The 12,836-nt window shown below is 42.6% G+C and overlaps 1 protein-coding gene across 2 annotated transcripts in view; it reads left to right on the forward strand.

The window, feature by feature from the left end:
• The window catches only part of kcnab1b (potassium voltage-gated channel subfamily A regulatory beta subunit 1b), a gene marked incomplete at its 5' end in the record, with an annotated part of 69,733 nt that overhangs the window by 35,921 nt on the left and 20,976 nt on the right, over positions 1-12,836 (forward strand). For both annotated transcript variants that reach the window (XM_084058537.1, XM_084058536.1), the window contains 5 exons: positions 4,594-4,637; positions 7,957-7,994; positions 9,376-9,455; positions 10,892-10,936; positions 12,768-12,812. In XM_084058537.1, coding sequence (XP_083914663.1) covers positions 4,594-4,637; positions 7,957-7,994; positions 9,376-9,455; positions 10,892-10,936; positions 12,768-12,812 — 252 coding nt within the window. The remainder of the gene's footprint in view (positions 1-4,593; positions 4,638-7,956; positions 7,995-9,375; positions 9,456-10,891; positions 10,937-12,767; positions 12,813-12,836) is intronic.

Here is a 12,836-nt window from a genome sequence, read left to right on the forward strand (position 1 = left end):
CTTCAGGGTGCAAGCCTACGCGAATTGGGAATGGTGCAACTCGGGAATACATCATATTTTTTTGTAATATTTCTTTATCTGATGTAGTCGTTGTAATTGCTGTTTGACATTGGGGCATATATGACATCAATGATTATTATTTTTGACAAAAGAATTATAATTACTGCAGTCGTGGTCTGTTTCTGATCCGTGCGTCAGCTATGCTTTTGTCGTTGACACTCAGAAGCGCCGCCAGCATCTCACCCAACTCATTCCCTTGTGCTCATAGTGTAGGCTACTCTGATACACGGCACCGGAGTATCAGTGCGTCCTCCTAAGCCCCGCTGTCAGACAGATACAGATATTTGCGATTCTTTTCTCGTAAACCGTTCGTCCGATCAAATACCATTCGGTGGGGCTCAACTCCAGGTCATATGAGAGACACACACACACACATCAACAACAAGTTTGAGACCGGTCGGATGCCGTCTGAGTTGTGCCCGGGACAGTCAGACACACAGACACAGGTTTTGTGAATTCATTGAAGGATGACATGCCCAAATTCTCTCTTTTAAGATTACAAGCTCACAGCTGTGGATCTGCTAGTTCATTTAACTCTGACAGTTACAAATTGACCCCCGTGTGTGTGTGTGTGTGTGTGCGTGCGTGCGTGCGTCAAGAGCTCTAATCACAAGTCTATAATGCCTCACAGGCACACACCTTACACACTCATAAAGTTTCACAGTCTGGTGCAGATGATGGTCACTATTAAAATTCTAAACTACAACCTCCTCACTTGTACAACTCAACGACCCCGTCTAGCGGCTCCATAATTCATCAGAGAAGTGGAATACATAATTTCCACCCTCCTCTCATCCAACATCATAGGCTGCAGAGATCTGTCATCTTAGTTGTATCCTGACATTAACAACTTAAGCCCTATATAATGACTTGATAATAAGTAACACAAATAGCCGATCTACAAGCTCACAAAGCATTGCATCGTGATGCGTTGTGAGTTTGTTGATCGTCTCTTTTCACAATTTCAGAAAAATAAAATTATAAAAAATATTTAAAAAAAAGTATAATGTATAAAAGTTATATAATGTTAAAGTTTGCCAAAAATAGGGACTCAGGGTCCATGTGGTTATATTCCACAACTTTAGAAATCCTTGTTTGAGAAGAAGACAAATAATCATCATAATCGATCAGGTATCGATCGGAAGATTTAAGCCACTGGTTTGATGAGTGATGGCACAGTCCCTTGTTGGCCAGCCAAACTGCACTGGCACTGTGAGATAGCACTCGTGTGGATTAGGCTGGCTGCATTTTGGCTGGCATGGGTCATTAATCATGTAAGAAAAGCACTGTTGGCATTTTTATTGTCCCATTTGTTATACTCTGCAATATAGAGCTTCTACAACACACCGCGGATAAATTTGGCCCTGGTTTTTGTGTCAAGGAGCATGTATTAGGACATATTATTTTGCGTGTGTTCATGTGTGCCTGTGTGTGCACGAGTGCACGTATATGTGTGCTGCAGTTGTGTGCAGCACAGACCTTGGTCTTTCTACAGGACAAATATGTCTCAATTTCACAGTAGTCTCTCCTCCAATTGTTTCTTTTTTTTCCTCTGGTAGACGTGACTTCTGCTCTCGCCTTGCTGATGCACACAGCTCCACATGCACTGATATGCTCTGAGACATCATCTATCTGTCTTCCTGATGTCCTGATGTCTTCCACACAGCTCCACACGCACCGATATGATGCAAGACATCATCTGTCTTCCTGATGTCTTGATGTCTTCCACACACAGCTCCACATGCACCGATATGATGCGAGACATCATCTGTCTTCCTGATGTCCTGATGTCTTCCACACAGCGCCACGTGCGCCGATATGACGTGGGACATCATCATCTATCTGTCTGCCTGATGCACCCAGCTCCACATGCACTGATATGTTGTGGGACATCACCTATCTGTCTTCCTGTCAATGCTAATTTCTTTTCATTGACTCAAGCAGTCATGGAAGAGACACCAGAGCACCCACACTGTGCTCCCTTCTTCAGCTATAGCCGGAGAAGGGCGTGCAGTGTGTTCTCATTATTGTTGTCGTTAGACTTTAAAAAAAACAACATCATTGTGCAACAGTCCCGCAGAGACCCTCGTGTTGCTTGCATCCCTCCCTTTGGTACTGTTGTCCAATCAGTGAAGCACAAATAAATGAAATAAAAAACACAAAACTCATTTCGTTTTTAGAACTTCTAGTTTTATACCATAGTCCTCCGAGAGTTGACCGTTTTACAGCTTATCCTAATCTGTGTGTGAAAATTGAGAATTTCATTTGAGTGGAATAAATTGGCAAAGAGCTATACTCAGCGGTGACGACAGCGACAGTGCGGAATTAATGAGCACAGGGCTGTGTGTGGAGGATGGAAAGAGATGAGAGGACGTGTGAATGAGAGTGAGAGAGAGGATGAAAGTGTGTGAGACAACATGAGACAAAAGGGAGAATCACAAAAAGTAAGAATCTCAAAGGCTGAGCGTGTATGGCACTGTCCCAGTTTAATAGCACAGACAATAACTCCAGCACTCCTCCTGCTCCTGCGGTGATGCTAAAGGCTCTCTTGAAGAGGATTGAAGGAATAATGGGAGAAACAGGGGATTACACTTGTCCAAAAAACAAAGTTGGGCGCTGAACTTCCCAGTACAGAACACGCTGTTAATAGGATTTTGCCCCCGTCAAGAAATGAGCCAAATGTTCTCGGGAGTCTGTAGAGGACTTTTGGAGGCCCTCCTTGCATTCTGAGGCTGGTAGAATCCATTCAGAGGCTGTGATGGATGAGCTAAAGTCAACTTTCCTGTGACAGTAATTTCACAATTCTGATTCATGATTGGTACAGCAAAACAAAAGGTGACCCTCACATTGAATGCGCTCCCTCCCTAATCAAATATGAGGAGCTTCACTCAGGAGGAGAAAAGCTGCGACTGAGCTGTGTGCCACAATTACAATTGATTTTCTTTAACTCTTGATCGTATATTTACTTTGGCTCCACTATGTTAGAAATGTCATTATACTGTGTGTAGCGTCTGTGTCGCTAGAGTTCCACCCCACGTTCTATCCACCACTGAAAGTAACATGTCATTTGGATTTGCTGGATAAGCTAAACCTTTAGTGTGTGCAAGGGCACAAAAAGCTTTGGCATTGGGAGCATGAAAAACAACGTGACTTTGTAGCTCTCTTGGATCTGGAAGGTTCCCAGTTTGATCCCTGGCTCCTGCTTGCTTCATGTAAAATAAGGTGTAATTCATTATTTGTCACTGTATATTTGCACATACGTGAAATGTGTCCATTACCCATCCTATAGTCATTAGGAGCAGTGAGCAGCCACTGTGCGGCGCTCGGGAAGCAATTAGGGATCAAGAGTCTTGCTCAGGGACACACATCGACACATTGCTGGCCTGGTCTGGAATCGTATCTGGGACAACCAGGGCGGGCTCACTAACCACTCAGCTATTGCCGCACTTTGGATCGGCGATTCCCAAACTTTTCAACTCGAGACGAAGATATTGAGTGTCTCCCCGGGACCCAAACTAGAGAGATATAGCTGATCAGAAATAGCTGATCTGCAAGTTCACAATGTTTTGAGCTTGTGGATCTTCTATTTTCTCAACAGTAGTTTTTTCTGGAAGTTTTTTATTTGCTTTTAAATTTCTGAAATTCTTTTGAAAACTGTTTTACTGTTAATTATTTTCTTTATGTTTGAAAATCTTTAGAAATAATAACTAGAAAAGAACAGGTCTCCGCGAGGACCGGTTGCCTACCCAGGGCCCGCAAACTGTGGTCATATAGCCACTTGGAATGGGATCTGAAAAATCTAACTCATGCATCTTGATCACATGACCCCAGAGAAAAGTCTGTAGGATTAGTAGCAAAAAGTGTGTTCTGGAAAAAAAACACACTATGGCAGAAAATGTAATCTGGCACAAACAGGTCCTATAAATTCCAAGGAATCCAGGGGAAAAAGATGTTGCACAACCTACGGTTCAAGAGTTATAGGCCAAAACGTGAAGTGGGCTGTTGTAGCCACACCTGAGGAGATTTAAAAAATAGTTTCTGCAATCGGGCGCTGCATTCATGATGTGTGGCATTTTGTGCGAAACGGCCACCCCCACAAACTTTGGAAGCCAATTATAGCCAATTGGAATGGAATATGAGAAATTGGATAGATCCATCTTGATCACATGACTATAGAGATAATGTGCACCGATTTACGTGATGTTTGGACAAAATCCGTAGGAGTAATAACCAAAAATGTGTTTTGCAAAAATCGGCCTCCTGGTGGCGCTATAACAGGCCGATGTGAAGAATTTGGGGCAGTGGTTCTGTCTCGGCCACGCCTTCCGCCTGGTATTTATATAGGAAACGTAAAACATATACGTATATGTTTATAGATATTTACTCACAACCCATGGTTGCGTGATCCAAAATTGGGTCCCGATGCATAGTTTGGGAAATACTGCTTTGGATAAAGGTGCTGTAGAAATGCAGACCATTTAACATTTTTGTTCATGCAATCAGCATATTAAGTTTCCATGCATTTCCTTGCAGGAACCTGGGGAAATCAGGGCTGCGTGTCTCCTGTTTGGGACTCGGTGAGTACAATTAAGTAGAATTACTGTCAAATCACTAACCATTAAGTGCCTCCACTCACATCTCTCTATAGGTGCTGTAATGCCCCGTAGGTTTCTCACTTCTGACTTGCATGTGTGTCTGTGGCAGTGGTGGACAGTAACTAAGTACATTTACTTGAGTACTATACTTAAAGGGATATATTTCACTTTCAAACATGTCTGCTCAGGCTTTTGTGAGCATCCCAGGCAGTTTTTAAGTTGCTTGATTCGGTATTTAGACATTAGATATTCATTTTATCAGACACGCCCCCTTCCTGTACAAACCCATTGTAACTTCAAACTCCATTTTAACCATGATAGATTCATCGAAAACACATGTTCGTCATTCTGGTGATTTATATTGTCCTTCTAATACGTGAGGGGCCGTGTTTTTTCAATAACCTTTTACATTAATTTTATTAAAATATATATATATATTTTTTTTGTTTTTGTTTGAAAGTGAAATATCCCTTTAAAAGACCACTTCGCCCATTTTCAACCTATCTTCATATAATTGGTCCTCACTAATGTTCATAATATAAATATAATATGGGAAAAAATGTGTCTACTGTGTCTCAGAGGAGGGATGTGGACAATACAGAAACCCGCCTACCAGTGACATCATCGGTAGGCAGGTCTGGTCACTTCAAACAAGATATCAAATGTTTAATTTAATTTTGTATTAATGCGAGAACAATGGCTTCTATTATAGCATGCTAACTTTCCAGGAATAGAAAGCCTGCAGTTTCTATAAGCTTGGATTCCCCAATGAAGTCACTGGTAGGAAGGTTTCTGAACTGTCCACAGCCCTCTTCTGAGACACAGATAGAGTAGACAAAAATGGTATCATATCATAATGAGCATTAGTGAGGAGTCGAGGGCTAATATGAAGATAGAATGGGTGAAGTGGTAAGTAAAGTTTTTGAATACTTTTGAATACTTAAGTATATTTAAAAGCAAGTACTGCAGTACTTTAACTCAAGTACAAATGTGACTGAACAACTGTAACTTGTAGTTGAATAATATTTGACCAGGAGTATCTATAATTTGACTCAAGTACTGGTGGTGAGTACTTTGTCCAGACGTACTTGGTGTGTGTGGTGTGCACAGAGGTGTAAACGGAGGAAAGGAATATTTCAGATTCCATCATTGTTTGATCCCCATCTACAACTCGTGCATCTTGAAAAGTGTGGAGGGTGGCGTTACAGTAAAATATTTACAAACTGTCAAACTTGCCCCCTTGTTAATATTGAATCAGTGGTACTGGATTCAACAAACAGCTTTGCTAAATTATCACGCATAACTAACGCACACCAGAGAGTAAACTGTGTGCCCATGTGGCTCTCCTAGGATTTATTTATCTAATAGGCTTTGTGTGTTTGTGTGTGTGCATTACTTGCATGCGTGCACTCTTTCTTATTTTGTATTACTTTATTTGTCTGCCATATGTGTAAGTACCAAAACTTGTTCACTCTGCCCCAACTGCCTTGAGGCAAGAACCAACAGAAAAGACATGTGCCATTGTCAGCTGAAGAACAGAACAAATCTAGAACTAGCTCAGTGGAGCGCAAAATCTCCACCAGGAGGCACGCCTTTCTCCATCTCTCTGTCTGTCTGGGGCATGCGATGACAACGTTTTGGGGTTGTGTGCAAGTATGAAAAAGCATGAGGCAATGGGTTGAATGTCATTACATCATTACGGTGCAACCAGTAGTGTGGCATGTTGTCATCATTAGGAAAACAATGTCAGCTAGTTAGTGGACAGACCAATGCTCCTTGTGAGCATGAGGACCCGGGTTTGAATCGACCGCTGTCGAATGTCTGTGGTCTACACTGACCTATCCGAATGAAGCATAAAATTCCTCAAACAAGTGTTTAATACATTGCAACCCTCCCAACTAATAAACGTTTGATGTTTGTATAGACAGTCAATCAAAAGTTGCGATTTGAAATGTAAGTGTTGGGTTTTTGCTCTCCTACGATCGCTTTACAAGTCCTTCACAAGAGGAATTAAGCTTTGTAATGTTATTGATTTTACGGCTACACAAGCTGACAGTCAATTGTATAAGAAGCTGAAAAATAATGTAGGTTGACACACACATTGATACATATTTAACATTAAATTCAGTACAAATGTCCTGGTCAAAACGTTATTTTCAAATCCAGCATGCACATTTGGCAACTGTACATGTCTGTGATTTCAAGATGGCACTATATTTATATTGTGGGTGCCAGGCTATTAGTCCGATGGCTCATTGTTCCGAAGTACCATTGGTCCAACGCACGCATTATAATGTGCTGTTGGACTACTAGGCAGCCCCCATATTGTGTAGGTGCATGCGTTACCAAAAGTCGTCACTCTAAACTGCATCATAGGGGATAAAGAGTAAAGACAGACTTAAGACAGCTTGGACTAAGGTTGATTGTGCACGGACAATCTAACATGGCCTTGTGGTGGCATATTTACATGTCTAGTACCCGTACATCCCTTAAGCCAGAGGGACAGGACCATTGTAATTGACTATTTGACACACAGGTGTTGAAAACATGATCTCCTGGCAAAGATAATACCATTGGAGAAATGGCTGCTGAGGTATCAGGTGTACATTAATTCTGAATTGTTGAAAGGACCACTGGGAGGTAATTTGTGGGATAACAGGATTAAAAACACTAACTCTGGATCTCTGTGGAGGACAGGAAGAATAAATAGGCCATTGCTTTGCCTTCACTATTAAACACGCTGATGATACCACACCAACTCAGGCACTCGGGCACACGCACGCACGCACGCACACCCCCCCACACACACACCCCCCCACACACACACACACACACACACACACACACACACACACACACACACACACACACACACACACACACACACACACACACACACATAATGACCTCTGCATGAAAAGCAACATGAACGACAGAAGTGTCAGTCACATCCAGATTTATTCTCAAAATGCCCTAGCTTGGTTCTGCCTAGGGTTTGCTTTAAAGCAATGATCAGTGAGTTCAGGCCTCGGAGGACTTAGACTGAAAGGGGGATAAAAGATTATGATAATGCTTTCTCTGAGCCTCGGGCAACTTCCCTGCCAACGTTCAACTCTGACATTTGGCTATGGTTGTAGGGGAATGGGCGCTGTGCCGTGTGCCCATGCTAAAATGAGTCATCATTAATGCATGGCTAACTTGGCTCTGTTAGGCACGGTGGGGGTGCGAGTGGATGGGAGAGAGTACAATTTGAAGGTCCAGTATGTTCCATGTGGTGTGACTTTGACATCTCCCCCAACAGGCACCTGGGTGACCTTTGGAAGTCAGATTTCGGACGAGGTAAGACACTGAATGATGAAAAATTAAAATAATAGTAATAATAATTTAACAATCGCTGTGAACAATACTCAAGCATGCACGTTATTTCATGGTTTAAGACTATCAAATGAAACCGCCATATCTAAGAATTAACATTATTTGATGCCAGAAAGACCTCTCATTCCCATCCTCAACTCCCATTTGATGCTATTTTGTAACTATAGTAGCAATTTTTTAATCATGACTATGGTTCATTTTGCATCGCCAGCTGATTGAAAAATGAAAACCATAGTGATCACAGCGGGCGGTTGGTTTCCGTGGTGTTCGATTTTTCCCAGGATAAGTGGTTCCTACAGTAGGTCAGGACACAATGCCTGCGACCTGCGTACTCACTTGGATGTGGAGCTCCTCGTCAATAGACGCGTTTCTACGCGTTGTGTAGAAAAAAGTTCAACACTCTTCAACTCAACTGGTGGTCGCGGGCAGGTGTGTGCCTCAGACAAGCACGTGACAGACACATTGCCCGTGCCTCCCTATATGTCCGCTCCTATCTCATCCAAAGTGAATTACTAGGCGTGTCAATCAACCCCCGTGTGAGAAGACCTTTACTCTCACCTTCAAGGTGCCACCCATTGTCATCAAGGAACAGCTTGTCACTGTCATCCCAGCACATTGCCTGAAGACACATAGAGACAGACAAACAATACCCTCCATGAATAACTTTAAATAAATTACAGGCACAATAACTAGGTTGAAGACCTAATCTTACCTCCCCAGTATGACATAAGCGCAAAGTGGCCACCATAGCTGTAAACGCCTTCACGGTTTTCATTCACATTCCTTCATATCTTTGTGAGTATTGGTCAATTGATTGATTTATTGAATAATTTATTAGACAGAAATGTTAACAGCACGAGGTACAGTCAGGCACTGAGGTACACTCAGTGGCTTTATATGCAACCGTGTATGAAACATGCTCTGTGAGGAAAAAATGTAATGTCTGCACACGATAATGCTAGGGCATCATCAGGTGTAACCTGGGTTAAACCTGATGAAGCCCTATTGTACATGGGCGAAACGTTGTTCACTTTTGGTTAAATAAATAAAAAAGACAGGAGAGCAGTTTATCGAGTGTGGGACGTTCGCTTTTTTCTTCACTTTTTAAAGATATTTTTGGCTTTTTCTGTCTTTATTGATACATGAATAGTAGACTGACAGGAAATGGGGAGAGAGATGGGGGGTGACACGCAGCAAAGGTCATCGGGATCAGGACTCGAATCCGAGTCAGTCAGGCGTTTAAAGAAATTGTGGGGATGTGAATATGTGACCTTTCTGCACGTACTGTAGCATAAAACCTTTGCCTGTATGTACTGTAGCATAAAACCTCCTCCTTCTTTGTCAGGTGGCAGAGCAGCTGATGACGATTGCCTACGAGAGCGGGGTCAACCTCTTCGACACCGCGGAGGTCTACTCCAGGGGAAAGTGAGTAATGCCTCCCGTCTGTTCTCTAACATCTAATCTCATCTGACCCTGGAGCAGCACTGGGCTGATCCGCTGATCCGCTGGGCCTCGGTCCCAGGAGATGACCACAACACTGCTGCTCATTATTCAGCCCCAAACCAGAGCTACATAAACTACTGTAACTCACCTGAAGACACAAGTGAATCGAGCGCTGGCCGTGGCTCGATTCACCATTTCACACTCCATTTTCACACTCCTAATTCACCCGGGCAGGTCACATGGTTTTGTGCCTCGTTGCACACTTTTTCACGTCATATTGAATGATGACGTCTTGGTTTGTGTGATGGTGGTGAACAGGCCTGGAATTCCATCATTTTAGGGGCAAGGCCACTTGGCCTTTGGTGTTGTACATTTTTTGAGGGCACAAAAGCCAAACGCCAGTGCAGGAAGTCCATCAAACAAAACAATTATTTTAAGATGAAAATGTAATTTAATTCATTATTATTTTTAGATACACTAGAGGTTCGGGCCACTACGCGGCCTTTACACCTACACCTGGGGGTTTGTCAGAGTACCCGACCCGTTGTACCCATCTACCTGTGTCCCTTTTATGCCCATAATGAAGATATCTGTATCTGTCAGTCCTTGTCCCTTTCATGGCCATTTATGGAGATCCCTGATGTCATCAGTGTATGCCCATATTGGAATGCCCATACATGGACATATTGGTTGGATTGGCGGTTCTGGACAACTGTATATCCGAACCGCTAGACTAAACTAGACTAATTAGCCAATTTTAATATAGCCTACTGTAGGAAGGATGTATTTACAAATTATCAATGAGTCAAAAGTTCACACATGCTCAGCCCAGGACTAATCAGAGTCACTGGACTCATTTAAAGATGGGCATGAGTAGTAAGTGTTGTGTTGCGGTTCTTCTTGATAATATCTACAAGAACGAGGGAACATGACTGGTCTTAATAGCACCGCTTTATTAGCTTCCTGTGGGCATGATACAAACAATACAGACACTTCCTGGGTTATACGTCAGTAATGAACTGTGAACCCTGTGACGTCACTCACATTCACATTAGATTACACCACAGTAAGGGGGACATATTGACAGGAAGAGGCAGAGGAGAAAATGGTACAATCATTTGTGGCAGTGTGGTTGGTGAATCATTTAGGTCATATCATTTTTTTGAGGGGCAACGGCGGTCTTAGCTTTCATGAACTCCATGAAATTCCTGCCCTGGAGGTGAATGTTAATTTCGAGGTTAAAGAGTGAAACTCATGCATTACAGATGAGACAAGTCATTCATTCTTTTTTTATTTGATTATGTGGAGGTTTTTAGTGGGTTATTCATGGTGTAGATCCACAGCGGTTAAGGAGCATGCAATCTTCTCCTCGCCCTGAAAGGACAGCCTGAGATGTAATCTCCTTTGTTCTTTCACAGAGCGGAGATAATCCTGGGGAACATTATCAAGAAAAAGTGCTGGAGGTAAGTGCAATCTGTTAAGAAAGTGCCACAGCCTCAATGTGCCTCGGATTATTATCTTTCCAGTGCACGCGCACATATGGGTGCAAGTATGCCTGTGGGCGAAGTTTGGGGGATATGTACATGCGCACTTGTGCGTACATGAGCACCAGTGTGCGTGTGTATGTCTATATGAGTACATGTAAGTGTGTTTAGCTTACTGCTTATATTCATCCGTGTGTTATGTGTTTGCATGCATGACAAGAGGTCATGTTTGCATCCATATAATCTCTTCAATCTCTGCCTGGGGCTAGTAAACAAGCATAGCGCCAAGCTAACAGAAGCCCCACAGCTGTATCTCCCTTCCCATCACTGATATCTCCAACCCATGGTGTACATCTGCTTGCTGTATCCACGGTGATCAGAGGAAAGCAGGCTCAGCTCCCCGGTTTGGAGTTCAAGTTGCAGTATGACCTACAGTACAGCCAGTGGTGTAAACAAGTAACTAAGTACATTTACTCAAGTACTGTACTTAAGTAGAATTTACCTGAGCATTTACATTGTTCGATCATTTATACCACTACATCTGAGAGGCAAATATTGTACTTTTTACTTTTACTACAATTATTTGAAAACTTTATTACTGCAAACTTTTCAGATTTAGATGATTATTAAAAAGTTGCATTAATCAGTTGAGGCCTGATACATCAGCTATTCAGAGAATTTTGGAACATTTTGAAAACTTTGAGTACTTTTTATGCACATGTCCCATAATTAACTTCACCCACAGGCATACTTGCTCACATGCACACATACACACACACACACACGAGCGCACTAGAAAGATGATTGTACGGCCACACTGTACTTTGATCCTCAGAGTCCTGCACTGTCTAGCACATGTCTCTGCAGCTTCTGCCTCGGATGGGTCTGAATTATTGATCATTCAAGCAAAAGCAGAATTGGCTGCGGAGGAGCTACAGTAGCTTGTTAAAAACAGTAATTAAAAATAAATAAAAAGAAGGGTGCCTGGTGGCTCCAATAGTTAATTCACTGACCATAATTGTTGTTGTCGGGTGGAAACCCTTTACCGCTTGTCCAAAACCATTACTTTTCAGGAAATGGAACAAAGAACCTGTGTTCCAAATGGATCCAATGTGGTAATTAGACACAAGCTCTTGTGAATACTTCTCAAATGTTAAATATTAATAAAACCCACAGAAAGTTTCCATTTAAAAAGAATTGCAGATCTACAGGCTCCATACTGTCATATGGTGAAGTATAAAATAGGGCATTCATTTATGAAAAGCTGGAAGCAGCCCACGGGGCAGAGGACCTGCATACTGTATATCTACACTGGCCTTAGAACGCCTCAGGACCCCCCAGTTAGAAGTAGCTAATGAGACCCAGACTGCCCGGGAAAGTGAAGGTTGGAACTTCTACCTACAGTATGCACCTCGACTCCGGGTTTGCGGATGAAGGTGGATGGATAATTTATGAAAAACATAAAAATATGAAATATGGAGATCCAAGGTTTCTGCCCGACAGCGATGATATGCTCCTATCCAAATAAAGCATAAAAACGGGAATATTGTTTCTTTCTTACTGTGTTGAAAAAAAAACGACTCAAAGCTCTAATTCAGCCTCTCCGGCGGAGCTCTTCATTAGATTGCAGGCTTTTGGGACGAGGTCACTGGAGGACAATCCCATCATCCTCGATCGTGTAAAAATAAACACGTGTACATGCACTGGCACGTGCACGCATCCGCGCTGTCTGAGAGCAATGTTTATGTAAAGTCGTTTTTCTTTCACTGGCCCTTGTGACATGTCTGTCTGTCTGTCTGTCTTCACTCAGGAGGTCCAGCCTTGTGATCACCACAAAGCTCTACTGGGGAGGAAGGTAATTGTGTGTGTGTGTGTGTGT

Source organism: Gymnoscopelus microlampas, assembly GCF_963454915.1.
Source record: "Gymnoscopelus microlampas genome assembly, chromosome: 5".
Lineage (NCBI taxonomy): Eukaryota > Metazoa > Chordata > Actinopteri > Myctophiformes > Myctophidae > Gymnoscopelus > Gymnoscopelus microlampas.